The sequence below is a fragment of the Aulostomus chinensis genome, chromosome 8, assembly GCF_037954235.1.
Source record: "Aulostomus chinensis isolate RoL2024-O1b breed Wild chromosome 8, RoL_Achi_v1.0, whole genome shotgun sequence".
NCBI lineage: Eukaryota > Metazoa > Chordata > Actinopteri > Syngnathiformes > Aulostomidae > Aulostomus > Aulostomus chinensis.
This window is the reverse complement of record NC_141327.1, coordinates 6740564-6758695: the sequence shown is the minus strand read 5'-3', so window position 1 is coordinate 6758695 and position 18132 is coordinate 6740564. Positions and strand designations below refer to the sequence as shown.

The 18132-nt window shown below is 42.0% G+C and overlaps 2 protein-coding genes across 3 annotated transcripts; both read left to right on the top strand.

Annotated features, from left to right (window-relative positions):
- The first annotated feature begins 404 nt into the window (after positions 1–404).
- gpr78a (G protein-coupled receptor 78a) lies at positions 405–4882 on the top strand. Its single transcript, XM_086210056.1, has 3 exons — positions 405–1378; positions 2183–2296; positions 4112–4882. Exons 1-3 carry the CDS (start codon positions 705–707, stop codon positions 4350–4352), a joined length of 1029 nt encoding a protein of 342 aa, XP_086066182.1. The 5' UTR covers positions 405–704; the 3' UTR covers positions 4353–4882.
- Positions 4883–6705: 1823 nt separating this feature from the next.
- cpz (carboxypeptidase Z) lies at positions 6706–17897 on the top strand. 2 transcript variants are annotated; one of them, XM_086210653.1, is made up of 13 exons: positions 6706–7038; positions 7422–7454; positions 7970–8021; positions 8586–8908; positions 9001–9216; positions 11777–11973; positions 13995–14156; positions 14459–14617; positions 14724–14859; positions 15031–15170; positions 16214–16313; positions 16449–16594; positions 16676–17897. In XM_086210653.1, exons 1-13 carry the CDS (start codon positions 6945–6947, stop codon positions 16877–16879), a joined length of 1962 nt encoding a protein of 653 aa, XP_086066779.1. In that variant the 5' UTR covers positions 6706–6944; the 3' UTR covers positions 16880–17897. The 2 variants fall into 2 exon arrangements, with proteins under 2 accessions (XP_086066779.1, XP_086066778.1); XM_086210652.1 differs by having other exon boundaries at positions 6707–7038; positions 11777–12012; positions 16676–17896.
- Positions 17898–18132: the final 235 nt, after the last annotated feature.

Genomic DNA, 18132 nt, shown 5'->3' with positions numbered 1-18132 from the left:
CCCTCTTGCAGCTTCACTTGCTGTTTTATTTTGTAGGGGAGAAAGACTGAATCTGTCACTGTGGTCACAACTGAACCGTCCTCATGTTGGTCCACTGGGGGGTTGTTATTAAAGGCAATACAATACAAACAAACAACACACACACACACACACACACACACACACACACACACACACACACACACACACACAGAGGCCTAAATTTGTCATCAGTGTGTTTGGACCAATATCATTTTTTGGTTGAGGGAAACAGAAATGTGTGTGCAAACACCAAGCCCCCCCCCCCCCCCCCATATCTTTGATATTAACTCCTGCTTGCATGGATATTGTTCAAGCGTCACATGAGCCAGCAACCGACTGCACGTGCAGGGCGCACGGCATTGCCAGCAAGAGAGGAGGCGCTGGATAGTGCGCATGATCGAGAGTTACCAGAGAGAGAGGTAAACTGAAGTCACCATTTGCGCTCCGGACTTAATAGCTGTAATGACACCTGGAGTAAACCCACATCTGATATCATGAGGTTCCTCCTGCCGCTTTTAGCCACGGAAGGGCGTGTGTTGGAGTTTCAGCACACTGGACAGCTCTCCGCGTGTCTCATGCTCACCAGCGCGCTTCTGGAATATGCGACGGGAATATGACCTATCTGTGGGGGGCACGACCACAGCATCCTCCCCTCAACTGCTACTGAATCCGAGCCTCAAAGCATGACCATTCCAGAGTTCCTGCTGGAAGTGTGCATCGTGGTGGTCGCTGTGGTGTCCTTGTTGACTAACTTGTCAGTGCTGCTATGTTTCACGCAGAGCGCCGAGCTGAGGTCCCACGTGCCTGGAATCTTTGTTCTAAATCTCTCCTTCTCCAACATCCTCCTCGCTCTCATCAACATGCCTGCCACTTTCCTCGGTGTGGTCACACACACAAAGCCCTTCGGAGACGTGTTCTGCCGGGCGGTGAGTTTTACTGAGACTTTCCTCAGTATCAACTCTATGCTAAGCATGGCAGCGCTCAGCCTAGACAGATGGGTCGCGGTAGTGTTTCCCCTCAGCTACTCCAGCAAGATGGGCTATAGGGATGCGTCTCTGATAGTGGCGTACTCCTGGCTGCACTCTCTCACATTCTCTCTGACTCAGCTGCTCATGGACTGGGGAGGTTACAGCCACACATATGCGTCATGCACCGTCCATCTGGCCGGGGAGGAGAGGGCGCAGATGGCCGCCTATGCCACCTTCACCACGCTCCTCCACTGCTGCAGCTTCGGCCTCTGCCTCCTCGTCCTGTGCTTCGCTTACCTCAAAGTTTTAAAAGTGGCCAAGTCTCACTGCAAGAGGATAGACGTCATCACAGTGCAAACCCTGCTGCTGCTGGTTGACATTCACCCCAGGTAAAGTAAAAAGTTTGCCCACAGTTTCCACCTCAAAGCTTACCTGTATTTGTACCGGGCCAGGACCCATAAGTAAAATTAAAAATTACAGTAATGACTACAAATGATTGTCCTCTGATATAATTATATATTGGAAATACATAAATGCTAATTAGGGCGGCAGGCTCAGAGGTAGAGTGGCTGTCTAGCAACCGAAGAGTCGCTGGTTCGATGCTCACTTTCCCCGATGACCATGTCGAAGTATCCTTGAGCAAGTTACTGAACCCCAATTGCTCCTGATGGCCCTGCGACGGACCAACGCACCATCCAGGGTGTGACCCGCCTCTTTCCCAATGTAAGCTAAGATAGGCACCAGCCCCCTCGCAACTCTTAACGGATAAGCGCTATAGAAAATCAATGGATGGATGAATGCTAACCAAAACACTCCCTGTAGAACAATTGGGATCCCTGAAATTTCATCGATACAATAAAAAGCCAGGTTTTTAGTGTTCGACTGTTTGCCACTACACAGTCAAAATCAAAAGTAGAATATTACTGTCCAATAATAACAATATTATGATGATAAAGATGATTTTTTATTTTTTTTGTTTGCATTCTACTTTGATTAAAAAAAAATCATATCATTTCCACTGCAAAAAAATAAATTTCAGCTTGAAAGACTCAAAAGGTGCACATGGAGCACATGGCCCATGCCTGTAGTCTGGGATGTTTCAAATAGTGGACTTGTTTGTGTAACTCTCTCTCTCTCTCTCTCTGTTTCTGTCTCTCTCTCTCCTTCTCTCTCTCTCTCTCTCTCTCTGTCAGTGTGAAGGAGAGGTGTTTGGTGGAACAGAAGAAGAGGAGGCAGCGTGCCACGAAAAAAATTTGCATCTTCATTGGCTCCTTCATCCTCTGTTTTTCACCATATGTCCTAACAAGGTAACAGTCTGCTCTCAGCCCATTAGTTTCTGATTTTATTTTTTATACCAAGCTTAGCCAACGTGACTGTGTCTCATGCTTTTACTAAAATGGCCTCAGGGAATATGTGAGCCTGAAGTGGGTCTATACATTAATGGGTTTATATTGACCATAATACTCAATATAGCGCTTTACATTGGAACAACATGTGCTCTACAGATACAATAGGCAATCAACACACTGGAGTCAATAAAGTTTCTGTTCAATCTATATATAACCATAATGCAGTATAAAATAACCAGAGGTGGAAAGAGTACTCAACTATTTAACTCAAAGGAGTACAAAGTACTCAAAGGACGATTGATTTGATTAAATTTTAGCTATGCTTAAGTAAAAGTACCAGTCCAAAGATCTACTCGAGTAAAAGCACCTTGTTTAAAGGGGGGGTGGGGGGTGGGGAAGGCTCTTCTTTGTATGTGCAAAAAAGGACAAGGGAATATGAATTAAGTTGTTTTTTTTATTAAAACACTATTTTATAAAGTAAATTGCAATAAGAAAATAAAAAATGTTGACAGATAACATTAAAACTCTTAAGAAGGGATAATGTCTCATGTTCTGTTTCAATCATGTGGTTCAAGTGCATATTTCTATCAGAAGTTTGCAGTATAGGCAAAGTAACAATGGCTCTGAGAAGCGGAGTAGAAGAAGATAACACAGATATACAACAGGTCTTCCCACTGTTTGGCCTCGAAAGATTTGCCCCTATTGGTTGTTGATAAATGTCAATGTCACTGAACAGCAAAAGACAAGACTAAAGGCCTGCAAGAATATTAAACATGTTTGATATTGTCGCATTGCCAGTGACCCATTCCATTAACATAGGGTTTATCATTTAGCATCTGTTGGGGACCCCGTGTAACTTTAAATCTTTTCTCTTTTTTCTTCTTAAAGTTTGAGTGATTGAAGGTTACAAGGGGAACACTAACGATATTGGGAGCAAGGTGTTACAAATTTGGCTTTGCTTCCTATCTGAAAGAAAAAAAATAAAAAAGTTGTACCGGTTTAAAAACAAGTTTATGCATAAGAGTATGAGAGGTTTTAATTCTGAGGGGACTATTTTCAAGCAAAATTTCTGTGTAATTGAATATTGCATTATGGTTTATTTTTTTATATAATCAAGAAGTTCCAATTGCCTGAGAGTTTCTAACAGTTTCACATTTATATTTTTCCAAGGGTATATTCCTAGCTGTTGAAATAAAGTATATCACTGTCATTTTAAAAACCTTTTATGGCATAGACTAACATGAGGGTACATCCTGTCAAAGATGATTGAAATATATATATATATATGTGTGTGTGTGTGTGTGTGTGTGTGTGTGTGTGTGTGTGTGTGTGTGTGTGTGTGTGTGTGTGTGTGTGTATATATGTATTAAGTATAAAGAGAGAGGGGGATAACATTTATATGTGGACAAACATGAATGTCAACTCAATAGGCAATACACTGGGGTCAACAAAATTAATTAGGTCATGTCCATTTGTTTGATAAGTTGATAGGGCAATTATTGTGACAGGTGTGGATATTGCAGTATATTTCATCAGACTTTGTTAATGTTGGTAGATCCAAAAGGGATTAAACGTGATGCAGAAACGTATTTACCTTGAATTAACATAGAGAGGTTACTTGGAAACATAGTGGCAGATGAAAATTCATGCCACACTTGTGTCATGTGTAATATGTCATGCATGTTGGACTCACTGTTTCTCATTATTTTGAGATGGTGGTGATATCAGGCTGAGACAGGAGGGAATTCACCTCTTTAACTCTTCCAACTGCAGGTTGGTGGAGCTGTTGCCTTCAGTGTACATCCCCCAGTACTGGGGTATCACTACCAAATGTCTGTCCTATGCCAAGGCTTCCAGTGACCCATTTGTCTACTGTCTTCTGCGGCACCAGTACAGGAAGGTCCTGGTTAGCATCATCAGTCGGGTTCTGGGAAAGCATCGGTATTCACTGTCTGTCCACAGCACAAGCAGCATACTGGACACCACAGAAGACAACCATGGCAGAACCACCTGAACTCAATGTGCTGCGGTTTCAAATGATGCATCATCTGCATCCTTTCTGCACCAAGGTCAAGGGTCGCTAATGAGCAGCTAATGGAGAGGAGTCAATGCCTTGTTAAGGACACTTTAGCAGTGGGCTAGAAGGCATGACTGTTGAAGCAATGTCGGCTACTGGAAATTTGCTCAGGACACACATTGTATATTCACTGGAACCCCTCAAGCCTCTGATGTGTTTCAAAGGCCTTTTGAAAGTCTACAGTCTGCTGTTCCAGAGGGCTGGTCAGTCTGCCTGCTGACGCTTTGCCAAGGATAACTCCACATGTAATACACACTACATTTATTACCACATCAATGTTATTGTATGTTTGATGTAACACTGAATTTGTGTTTTTCATGTTTCTGTGAAAAATGGAAATGAATTGTTTCTGATAATATATTTTGAGATGGATAATTTTATGATGAGAGATACAGATTGTAAGATAATTAAGTTTGGACGTGTGACATTATTATACCACAGCACACAAAGATTAAAGAATAAAGTCCACTGCCACACTCGCCATGAGTCTACTAAAAGTCAAAATCATACGATTTTTGAGTATTGCGATAATGATATGACATAGTTTTGTAGGCCAACCCAGAATTTGCATTGTGGGTTCTCATAACCAAAGGCACAATAGGTTTTTGTATTTTGATTATTGCAGAAAATCAGTTCTTTGATGAACAAAATTTAATGAAAGTTAAACTTTTTTTCCAGCAAAAAAAACAAAACAAAACAAAACAAAATCGGCCAGCATGGTGGTGCAGTGGTTAGCACTGTCGCCTCACAGCAAGAAGCTTTTGTGGTTTGAGCCCTGGCTCAGGCATGGGGATCTTTCTGTGTGGAGTCTGCATGTTCTCGCTGTGCCTGTGTGGGTTCTCTCTGGGTACTCCAGCTTCCTCCCACAGTCCAAATACATGCAAATGGGGACAAGGCTAATTGGATAAATTAAATCAACCATAGGCTTGGCTGTGAGGCAAGGCAAGGCAAGGCAAGGCAATTTTATCTGTAGAGCCCATTTTCACAAACAGTTTGTCTCAAAGGGCTTCACATGGCATCATAACAACATCTTCTGCCCTTAGACCCTCACATTGACTGAGGAAAAACTCCATAGAAAACCCTTTTAACAGGGAAAAATCTGAGAAACCTCAGGGTGAGCAACAGAGGAGGGATCCCTCACCCAGGACGGACACACGCGCAGTAGATGTTGTTACAGACAAGAAAACAGTTTACAATGCAGAATGTGAAACACGGAAATGTTAATAACAGCTGAAGAAGGAAGCTTCTGGTAGGGGAGGCAGGGAGAGCAAGCCAGCTTGATGGGGGACTGGATGGCAGACTGGTTCATGGAAGGGGAGCGCAGGCCGGTGTAACAGCAGGGGAAAAAAAGGGGGGGGGTAGGAGGGGCGATGCAGGCGGCGGTTGGAGCAGAGAGATGGAGCTTTGGTGGATCTGTGGAAACACAGAGAGATTGTGAGACACCAAGGCCAAACTACAAAGTGCAACAAGTAATGGTAATGACAGTTAAAAAATGTGCGGGGGTGAATGGTTGTCTGTCTATATGTGTTGGCCCTGTGATGGACTGGTGACCCGTCCACCCCACCTCGCGCCCAAAGGCTGCCATGATAGGCTCCAGCCCCCTTAACAGGATAAGCGGTAGATAATGGATGGATGGATGGACAGACATGACTTCTCAATGATTCTTCCAAAACTTCTTTTTTTTTCCCCCCAGCAGTGGCGTACAATGTCCGCAACAACCTCTTATTTAACCATAGCAACAGTCATTTTTTTAAACACATACAAAGCTTCAACATTGACAAGTAACATTTACAACAGTGTTTATTCCTTAAAGAAAAGGTGAAATTATAATCAAGTGGCGTTATCGGCTGACAAAATCTGTTGTTTCACCAAAACCAAAAAATCAACAGCTGTAATAAAGATGAAGGAACTGGAAATTAACTAATGATGGCTTACTTCAGGGTTTTAGGATTCATTCCTGTTTGACTTTATTTCAAACTAAAAATCATATCAGATTTTTCCTCATTTGATAGACACTTGAGAAGGTGAAGGGATTCAGAATTTCAAAAAAATCTTCAAAATTATACACAGGAGACTGAATTGAAACAGGAATTTTTGTTCCCTTTAGATTCATCAGTTTGGGCTCTTTTGCAGGGCCGTGAGCCCTAGGTTGGGAACCGTCGGATAACAGTTCGCGAGCGTGGAGATCAAGGTTGACTATTCTTGCGTTTAATTGGTGAACTTCTGTGGCTCCCACCCCCACAATCCACGTTTCTTCCTCTTCCCCCTACACACACACACGCACACACAAACACACACGCGCACACACACACACTGCAGTGAAATCTGATCGGCAGCACGGTAGTGTGCCATAATCCCGCCGCGCCACACTCTAGCTCGGGTCAGGGATGCTCTGCTCAGACAAAGGAAGGAGGTTTCCGTGCTGTGGGTGGTAATTATCATCTACTTTACAGAGCAGAGAAGTTCCAGCTTGCAACACACAACTGCCACATCATTCGCCGTTGTCAAGCAACCTTACTTCGCTGTAACATGCCATTTGGACTGCTACTATTGTTTCTATCCTTGACGAAAAGTTGCTGGTGCGCTCCGCCGCAGACTTGTCATCCAGGAGACGAGTTTTTAGGTACGCTTGTTTGAAATGTGAATGTGTGTTATATAGAGAGAAAATCTCTGTATTTGCTGAAGATAATTTCTCTGTCATGATAAAGAAAGCTTGCTCTGCCGTAAAATATTTCCTCATGCTATGAGCCACGTTGTTGCTTACAGGCCTGTATAAACCATTCTGTTGAAGCTTTATTTCTTCATTTGTAAGGTTTGAGTCTGCTCTACATCAGGCGAACTGTCAATGACATCAGTAAATCTGATATCTTTCTAATAGCCCACGACCGAGTCGCCACTTTTTGCAGATGTCGCCTCCTAGCGTTTTTATTTGTGACTCACACTACCTTTTGTCTTACTGTTTTTTTTTTTTTTTTTTTGTTTTTTGTTCATTGTTTTCTCTAACAGGAAAATGCAGCAACACCGTAATTGAGGGAAAACGTAAGTGAACATTCCTGTTTGGTGTTGTAGCACTCAAGTTATCAAGACGTGGTGCTGTTACTTTAATGATAAACATCAGTGAGTGTGTACTAGAAATTCTAGGGTGATGACACATTAATGAAGTGAATGGAATTATCAGACCCCTGCTGTTACATCACTGGTCTGGTCTGGCCATCTGTATGAAAACTGAGTTGCATTTTCAGGCCAAGACCTGACCTTCAGGGCTGGAAACTTTGAAATACCATGTGTTACTGCAAGATGCAACAGGTTTCAGTCTCTTCTGGGAGAGGAGGCACTCCTCCAGCTCATTCTGCTCAGGGCTGCAAACCATATTGCAGTTTTCCATTTTGAAACATCAGGTTCTACATCAATCAAATATAGTCTATTCTTCTGCCAGAAAATAATGATGAAAAGCAGGTTTCTTTACTTCCATTCATAGGTGGGAGTTAGAGGTTGTGACTAACACTAACCATGAATGTTTGTGTTATAACTTATCAGCCTTACTGTCCTCTTAGCTACCTGCACAGAGCTGAACCTGGGCTACTGCAATGATTTGGAATACTCCAGGTCAGTGGTTTATAAACCTTTGTCCTGTACCCCCCCCCCCCCCCACCCTGAAACATTGAATCCCTCCTGTTGTGGGACGAGATTGTTTCAAATTCTAACTCATATTTGAGAAAGCAAGGGTGCAAGTTGAGTTCTAGGGGGCCTTATTTTCTCAGATCCAGGAGAAAATAAACATTGGCCTCATGGGAGCGCGTCCCCGGCAAAGCTACCCGTGACACTACTCTGCCTCTGACTGGCTAGTTCTTGGTACATTTAGGCATATGGAGTGAGATGGATGAGTGTTAGAGACAATCAGAGGAAGAAGGACTTGGGACAGGAGAAGTGAGGGGGACTTTGCAGAATGTAGGCAGTGTATTATTTTTGAAGGAGGGCTATCCCCTGTGTAAATGTGTGTACTCCTGCACGTCCATGTAGCCTGCTTTAGAATCCTGGCTGTAGCTGGATTGGAGAGACTGGTGGACAAATATTAACTATGCCTTGGCTTTATTTTACACCAGTCTCTTTTTGTCTTCAATTGTAATCCCTCACTTGAATGTGTATTTTAATACTACTCTGCCACTTCAGAACCATATTCCCCAACATCCTTGGCCATCGGACACGTCTGGAAGCAGAATCAGGGGCGGAGTACCTCCTCCTAAGTGTTATCCATGGTCTCCTTAATGGAGAGTGCTCCCCTGACATTCGTCTCGTTGGTTGCTCGGTACTCGCCTCCCCCTGTCAGAATGACAAGATGATCAAGCCATGCCGCAGCACATGTGAAGCCCTGAGGAGGGACTGTAACCATGCCTTTGAGGCCATCGATATGGCTTGGCCTTACTTCCTGGACTGTGACCGCTTCTTTGCCAGTGACCAAGAGGGCTGCTTTGACCCATTAGCAGGGCTGAAAGGTGAATCTCACACTTTTCTTTTTTAGTTCTTTAGCAAATGCAAACCCCAATGCTCTTTTCAATTTCCCTAAATCCAACTGTCCCTCCTTCAGCCAGACAGGAGCTAGCAAGGTCCAGCCTCTCACCCGAAGAACCCAGCACCATCATCCAGTTCACCTATACCTCCAACGCTCAGATGTACAGTTTACTGAAGAGAACAGCTGCCAAGTGCTCCCATATCTCTCATGTCTACAGTATCGGGCGCAGCACTGAGGGAAGAGATTTACTGGTTATCGAGTTCTCTAACAATCCTGGACAGCATGAGATCTGTGAGTATAGAACCGCAGTGTGAGTAATCTGTATAAACATTTGTTCTGTATTCTTTTGTATAAATAAGATTTGTTTCCCTGTTTGTCAATCACTTCTTTTTGAAATATTCAAGATGCATCTCCTATATTTCTCTGCTTTCATAACATATTCTTAAACTCACTGATCTTAAACTCTGTCTCTGTCTGCCATTCAACATGCCATATGGCGTCAAATTTATGCCAAAAGTCCACCACCAGCATGTATTACGCTTCACGAGTTGGAGTTTGGTGAGTAAGAGTTTTATGATTTTTTTTCTTTGAAACATGCATGTTTCACCAAACTCTGACTCAGCCGCGTTAGCTCGAGACATGTTTTTGTTATGGAAGCCACAGCAAACGGGGTTACTGGGCCAGGATAGCAGAAAAGTGGCCAATCATAGACCAATGATTGTTTCTGTGCTTTTTGTCTACACGTGGTTTTTCCAATGTTTCACACGAGTTCGCAGGAGTAGATCAACAAATGAGCAGATTGATACACAGAGAGCACAGACAGCTGCAACTCGTGCACATTTGTTGACTTTTGTGCCTGCAGTAAAGAGTAGCGCTCGTGGTCACAGAATTGTGCGCGCATGGGAGGTTCAGTGCGTGCGTGGAGTGTAATACATGCTCGTGGAGCGTAATACGCGCTCGTGGTGCACTTTTGGCGTAAATTTGACGCCATAATGTCATCTCTCAAATTTTCAGTTCCCTACCATAAAATTCAGTGCAGTTTTGTCTTCATGTCTATATGTTCACCATTGTGATGACATTAGTTTTACCAGCCAAGTTTTCTTCATTTTTTTCTTTTAAACTTATTTTGCATGATGGATATGGGACCCAGCTGCTAGCAGAGATAGTGCAGTAACGTATTACATAAAGGAAAAGAGCTCTTGTTTATCCTAGAGAAAACCAGCTAAACCTAGGCAATTCAAAACATCATTCCCAAGTAAAAACTACAAGCACAGTATAAAAAGGGTTTATAAACCACAAATCCAATAAAGAACATTGGTAAAATACAGCAAACAAATAACTGATGATCTGAACTAGAGCTCTCAATGGGTGCTAGCCCGACAAACCCAACGGGACCCGCAGGTTCGAGCCAGGTTTGGGTCAAAAAAATATGCAAGTGGGGCAGGTCGAATCGGGATGGGTCGACGTCAGGCAACCTGTTTCCCCCCCCCCAAAAAAATCACCAGAAAAGAAAGTCCCAGCCTGCTGCATGCATCGTGGAGAGAGGCGGGGGGAAACCTGATGCTGCTGCGTGCACGCTTTTAAGTCTGGCCCTGGAGTTGGTGAAAAGTAAACTTACTGCAGGTGAATTTGCTGTCGCTAGACTCACTACAAGAGCAGCGGGGAAATCAGAGGTGTGGAAAGTGTTTGCAGTGCTACAGCAAGTAGCTTCTGGGTTGGAGTCCCGGCTTGAGCACGGGATCTCTCTGTTGTTTGCATGTTCTCCCTGTACCTGTGTGGGTTCTCTCCTGGTACTCCGGCTGCCTTCGACAGTCCAAAGACATGCAAGAGGGGACGAGGGTCATCGGAGACTCTAAATTGACTGTAGGTGTGGCTGTGAGTGTGAATGGTTGTCTGTCTATATGTGTTGGCCCTGTGATGGATCGGTGACCCGTCCAGGGTGAACCTGCCTCTCACTAGAAGGCATGGATGGATTGATGTTCTTATTGGCCTTATTGACATTCTACACCCATCCACCATGTTTGGTGGGTTTATTTTATTGTAGTTTTTGTACAATTGTAATGACAGACATTAAAAAAAAAAACAGACTATTGCCAGATAGCACATTCCCTCTTTGGTGGAAGTAATTTGACATAAAATATTGAGCTTTCCTCTTAAATGATGCAGAGAGGCACTTTTATAATCTAGCAGTATGTGGAATATTAAGTCCCCAAGATGCAAATTGCTTAGTTAAGATGTGCACAATGCAACAAAAGAGACACTTCTGAGCCTACAAATGGTCTCAAGTTACATATGGTATTGAAAATTTTTATATTCAAGTCAGTTTTATTTGTATAGTGCCAAATCACTTCAAAAGTTATCTCATTACACTTGACAAGTAGAGCAGTTCGAGCACCACACTACACCACATGCTATTTGGGTTTGGATTTATTGCTAAACTTCTGTCCAAAAGACTAAAAAAATTTAGATTTGTTTCAGCTGTACTAAATATTTCTCTATCAATAATGGATCAAATGGTTATAATGTGAGAGGTGGTTTTAATTCGCACGTTTCAGGTCAGTGTTTTGTTCTTTGTATAGGTTTACTATTACATTCAGACTTCTTGCTCTCAACTTCATTTTCAGCTGCAACAGGAAGATATTTTCAAATAGTTTTAATATACCTATCTAGCCTCCACTAAAAACGTAAGTGACTAGCTTGCTATTTAGCAGCTAAATAGCAACATTTGAAGTGGAGAGTTAATTATCAGCGAACATGTCTGCCACAACTTTATAAGGTGATAATGTTGTGTTTACAGCGTGCACTTGTGAATGCTGGATAAAGGATTTTTGCTTCTGTCTGCAAACTCTAGTGGAGCCAGAGATCAAGCTGGTGGGGAACATGCACGGCAATGAGGTGCTAGGCCGCCAGCTGCTGATCTACCTGTCCCAGTACCTGTGTTCTGAATACCTTCTGGAGAACCAGCGAATTCAGACCCTCATCAATACCACGCGCATCCATATTTTGGCCTCCATGAACCCAGACGGCTATGAGCTGGCTGCCTCAGAGGTAGAGGATAACAATGACCCGGAGCTCACCAACCAGGAAGTAAATATTGTTAACAAGACAAACCGCCATTATCCGTTCTTAATCATCACCTCTCATCTTGTCTGGTGAGGAGATGGAGGAATGCAGCACTGTTCTGTGAGATTTACTCTGTTATTGCAAAATTTAAGCATGTTTTGTTGACATAGACAATGATTTTGAAGTACAGTAACATGTTTTACTCTTCTAAAGGCTCTTTTTTAGGAACTAAATAACGTGATAATTAACACCCTTGCCCTAATATGAATTATGACATTGGAGCAACGTGTCATTGTTACATAAGCCAAGTTTTTGCTTCAAATCATTAATAATTTATATGACAGTATTTTGATTGGAATACTTCAGTGTCATATTGCTCCAAGCCAGCCGTCTCAGTGCTTAGGCCTTACTCCTCCTCCTCCTCCTCCTCCTTCCTGTTCGTCTTTCTATATCTCCTCTCTAGTTCAGGTCCTCCCACTACCAGACACATTAATCAGCCAAAACAAACAAGAGATTAATTTGGAACTGCATTCCTGCAAAATATACTTTTAAAACCAAAAAATACTACACCTGGCAGTGGGAAAGCTGGATACACTCGATGCTGCACTAACCAGAAAGCACTGTTCACCAGTTTGTATGTTAAACCTTTGCCAAATAACTGAGAAATATGACCAGGGGTGTCTCATTGTAACACAACTACAGCTACACTTTTGGCTAGAGTTTATTAATTTACTAATGACATTGATACATAAAAGCTTACTGCTTTGCTTCTGCTCTGCTCTTCTGCTCTTGGCTCTCTGGATACCTGAATAAATGGACTGATGCTTTTGCTTCCATGTCTTTGACAGTTAAAGCGGAATCAGAATCAAAAATCCTTTATTAATCCCTTGTGGGAAATTGTTGGATTGCAGTGCTCCATTTCACAGTAAAAAACAATATATAATAAAAGAAAAATAGAAAATCAAGAATATAAGGAGATATCTTTTGTACATATTTACATTTTTACACTGACGAAAAAAAAATTATATCAGAGGACATCCACCGTGAAGATTAGCATTGTCTATGTGTAGATAGTGCAAGCTACAGGCTAATATGACATACAGCTAAACTTTAAGAGAGGTGTGTAGGTTTGGTTTTAGTTTGACAGTCTGAGACATTGAAATGCATAGTTAAGGAAAACTGTTGTCATCATCAACTATTATTTGAATGTATTATTAAGAGTAGTGAACAGAGTACACAACCGCAGTACTTGAGTGAAAGTATAAATACTCCTGGTCAAATATTACTGTATTACAAGTGAAAGTTGCTCTGTCACATTTTCCCTTTTTTTAATATCAGGGCTTTGTTGTGTTGTGTATTTCCATAATCTCTGCGGTGTGTGTTGTAATGAGTGACGTAAAGGTAGAGCAATTGAATCTTTAAAAAAGACTAGAGATACATCCATGGGTGCTTCGGTTTTGAATTTTTGTGATTATCTGCCACTGTTTACTGTTGCTTGAAAGTGAGCATCTCTCAGGTTTGTTGCTTCACAAAAAAAAGTGAAGTCATAAATTCCAAAGTAAAAAAAAAACAAAACTGAACAACAGATACTCCTAAAATATACTTAAGTCCAGTACTCAAGTCAATATACATTGTCACTGTCCACCACTGATTAATAGACTGATTAATAGATTTCAACTACATGTTATGACAAATGAAACTGTATTCAAATACTTGAACATGTATAAATTATAACAGTGGTTTCTTCTTATTGGTCCATTTGCTATAGTTTCTTTGACGGATAAATGGTCTTGTCTACATGTTAACAATGGAATGAACAATGATAGTCTAACATGTTTTTTCTCATGTTTCAGACTAATATTCCAGTTATTTTTATGTAATCACTGCTCCTACTAATGTCATCGTCATAATCATCATCACATCATCATCATCATGTATCATCCTCAGAGTTTTACACATCCTGACAGCTGCTAATGCCCCTAGTTGTGTGAACCTAAATGTTTCAGGGTCACTTGTTGAATGGCTGGACCAACGGCCGGACAAATGCCCAGAACCTTGACCTGAACCGCAACTTTCCAGATCTCACATCAGTTTTCTACCGCAATCGCCGTAGCAGATACTATCGCATCGACCACATCCCAATCCCTGATGCCTATTGGTTTGGAAAAGTAAGATGAAATAACTTTCATTCGTTTTTGTTTGTTGAAATCTACCCAGTTATGAAGAGGAACTGTTCAGTAGTAAAAGCAGCGGAGTCCAACAAAGCGAAACATTTTTTTTCCACACGTATCTATCTGTATTTATCTATCACAATAGTTCTGTCTTGGGGTCTATCATGATGTTTCCATTCAAAACATTTTAGAAGTAACTTACAAAGTTAATAGGGATAGGTTTCACCATTTTAAACTTACATAAAAAGAGCACTGCTTGAGACCCACAGAGATCCTCAGTACCTTTCTTTGGACTGTAGGTGGCACCAGAGACCTATGCTGTGATGAAGTGGATCAGGTCCCTGCCCTTTGTCCAGTCTGCCAGCCTCCACGGAGGGGAGCTGGTGGTCTCCTATCCCTTTGACTATTCCAGACACCTGCATGAGGAGAGGATGTTCTCCCCCACACCAGATGAACAGGTAGCTGATGTGGATACACTCAAATACTTTGGTTTGACAGCAGAACAGACATCCAGGTCATTCAGCAGCTTAACAGACGTACTGTATTAACTCCTCACATTCACAGGTCTTCAAGCAGCTGGCTCGCACATATGCCGACGCTCACACCACCATGTCAAACAATGACACTGAGAGGTGTGGAGCCTCCTTTTACCGAACTAGGGGCATCATCAATGGTGCCCTGTGGTACAGTTTCGCTGGTGGTAAGAGAGAAATATTCAGACTACATCGGGAACTCCTGAACAGCCGGACTGTAGAGGAAACCAAGCAGTTAATATTTCCATTGCAAATGAAGCTTGTTTTTAAATGCAGTTACTATACTTCAGAGTGGAGGTCTGTATCCATTTATTCCATTTTGTTTTTCTCCCTTGCAGGTATGTCAGACTTCAACTACTTGCACACTAATTGTTTGGAGATCACCGTGGAGCTTGGTTGTGACAAATACCCCTCAGAAGTGGAGCTCTACCCAGAGTGGAAGAGGAATAAGGAGGCTCTGCTCAGCTTTCTAGAATCTGTATGTCTGGGGATTTTCTAATTGGACAAATATATTGTTAAACATTAGAAACTGACAAGGGCTTTACCTGACTTTCTGAGTCAGTTTGGATTTGGATATTCAGTACAATGAGTCGCTTATATATAGCTGCATGATTTGCATGATTCACAAGTGTAAATTGATTCAACACAATTTTTCTTACAACTTTCCAGGATATAATTGAATTGCAGTATATAATGAAAATAAGATAAATTATTCTGTTATTAATGGCCATAATCAAAGTAAACTCAGTAAAACACATGGCATCAGCAGCTGCCGAGGCACGCTAGCCTAGTCTCTTTTCCCCTCATACTGAATTCTTTGTGACTCCAGAAGTGTCACTTAAACGACTGCAGTGATATGCAATCTGGCTGCAAATTTCGGGATGATTTGGCTACGTGGGGCTGTTGTCAATGAGGGACCTTGGGTGCAGTGTCACTCATCACTCACCATGCTAGCTGGAACAATAGTGTGCCCCTTGGCCTTGCTGCCTGTAACCAGGTGGTCATCGCTGGTGTTCTGTCCCTTCCATCAGTGGGCAAATCAAGCAGAGGTTTGCTGCTTACTCAAATGTTTCTGTGCAGGTTAACCATGTGATGTCAGAGATGTGAGCTCCGAGCAGGGACAACACTCCCTGCATGCCCCGCCACTTATATGTGTATTTATATATAATATACGTAAAGAGCAGTAGTACAACAGCAACAGTAGTATTTCTTACCTCTTTCTGGAATACTTGGGTTGATTCCTGTTTGAGAGGGGCACTTAAAATGAATTATTCTGATCAAGTAGGGAAAAGGAGTTACTGAAATAACTCTTAACACCCCACCCCCCATGCCATGGAGAAGTTAAAAGACCTTTTAGACTCTTGTAGCATCTCAGTCGACTCAGTTTTCTGATAAATGATTAGAACTGACAACCTTTAGAGGGGAAGCCTAGAAGTGATCATGAGTTACTTACTTTGGAGACATTGTTATTGACAGAACACACAAATATGGTTTGTTCTTGTGAATGACATCCCTGACCAGGTCCATCGAGGGATAAAAGGAGTGGTGCGGGATGAGGATGGCAATGGGATAAAAGGCGCTACCATTTCCGTCAGAGGGATCAGGAAAGATGTCACCACAGGTAAATGTCATCCTTCTGTGTACTGGGCTTTTACCAGGCTCTTTCTTTACTTTCTTTCTCTTAATTTGCTCAACTGCGCATCTGACATGTTTACATCAAAACCCCGCTCCCCTCCTATGCCTCTTTCTTCTCCAGCTGAACATGGAGACTACTGGCGTCTGCTGAACCCTGGTACTCACATCCTTACAGCCACAGCCAAGGGTTACTCCAGGGTCAGCAAGAGGGTTCATCTGCCTCATCACATGAACCATGCCGGACGTGTTGACTTCGTCCTGGAGAAGGTTTGGACATATACATTTTGATCTAACTTCCCAATTATATATGGTCAATAAATCGTCTCCTTAACTGCATCCTTCACACAGGTCCCCGTGGAGCCTGATATTGATGACCACCTCTTCCCCACAGTAGACTCATGGGATCGATTTGATCCCTATAATCAGTTTGAGCGCTACAGAGATTCAGATTTAACTGAAGGGGGGATAGAGCGGCAGGAAAAGCCCTGGTGGTGGAACTACTTCTCCCAGTCTGGCATCTCACCACCAAACTGGCTGCTGAGAAATGTCTAGATGTATTTGAAGACATTAAAGATTCAATCTTACCACTGCAGAAGGAGACTGGTGACAGACAAGTCCCACTGGTGCTCTCAGAGGCGTTTTTGCAGTTGCAGCTGTGATGTTGACATTAGCAGTACCTTAAATGGTTTGAATGCGTCTTGAGGGATGTGAAAAGTTTTCATTTCACCAAGCAGCGGTGAATTCCATCAAATATTGTTTTGCAGCCACATTTAACTTTAATTAAAAACGTAGTCGCTGGGAAACAAATGAATTATTGATGCTACAATTTTTTTGAGAGGTATTCACTATGAAAAATAAAGGCATGCACTTATTTGACTAATGTCATGGCAGCTGCATTAAATGTGTTTGTGCACAAATTGAGAGGGAAAAAATTGTTGAGCAGCTTGAGTATTCTTTTTTTTTTTACTTAATATTCCACTGGTTATTCATTGAACCATCCATTTTCTGTACTGCTTATCTATAAACAGTTGGGGGGGGGGGGGCTGGTGGAGCCTATCCCAGCTGACTTCGTGTACACCCTGGACAGTCTGCGAATTTGTTGTAGGGCCAACTCTTACAGATAATCAACCATGCACGCACGGAGCCACACCTACGGTCAATTTAGCGTCGCTGTTTAACCTAACTTGCACATCTTAGGACCGTGAGAGGAAGCTGGAGTCTCCACTGATTTTTTGCTTGTTATTTTGTCCTCTTTTTCTGCGCAATAAACAACATATTCAGAACAGCATTTCATAGTGAAACCATTTCAGAGAAGTAATACTGTGCCAATTGAAAACTGCTGAAATTATTGCTTTGTTTATATTTCATAAGTATAAAAATAATATTAAAAATATTTCTCGCACATGTTTATGAATTTATTTTATTTGAAAAGGAATTTAAAATAAAACCTATTGACTTTTTGATTTGGGACGTTGTAACAGGCTTTGGTCGACAGAGGATGCCAGAGGATATAACATGGCTGACTGCAGACTTCAGTAATGTCAATGATGCATAGCTTAATGCTATTAAGTGCGTTTTATTCATGTTTCAGCTCTTTTTTTTTTCTTGTTTACTGATTAAGGACTCAGATTCTCATGTACCAGTGAAAATACTGTGTTAAATTTACAGTCTTAAAAAAATCAAGTTAAAGTCATAAACATGTTTGTGTGTGAAGGTCAGGTTTTTAGTGCTTTCATGTCCTGCATTCACTGATGAGGATATTTCTTTTGTCACTGTCATGATCAAATGTAGCCTCCAGTATCACT

Bases quoted from the DNA above. Each gene is read 5' to 3' on its own strand.
- gpr78a (XM_086210056.1), top strand. From the start codon at position 705: ATGACCATTCCAGAGTTCCTGCTGGAAGTGTGCATCGTGGTGGTCGCT. The intron at 1,379-2,182 runs GTAAAGTAAAAA...TCTCTCTGTCAG, and splicing joins CTGGTTGACATTCACCCCAG to TGTGAAGGAGAGGTGTTTGG. The intron at 2,297-4,111 runs GTAACAGTCTGC...TTCCAACTGCAG, and splicing joins TCACCATATGTCCTAACAAG to GTTGGTGGAGCTGTTGCCTT.
- cpz (XM_086210652.1), top strand. From the start codon at position 6,945: ATGCCATTTGGACTGCTACTATTGTTTCTATCCTTGACGAAAAGTTGC. The intron at 14,618-14,723 runs GTAGCTGATGTG...TCACATTCACAG, and splicing joins CCCCCACACCAGATGAACAG to GTCTTCAAGCAGCTGGCTCG. The intron at 14,860-15,030 runs GTAAGAGAGAAA...TCTCCCTTGCAG, and splicing joins GTGGTACAGTTTCGCTGGTG to GTATGTCAGACTTCAACTAC.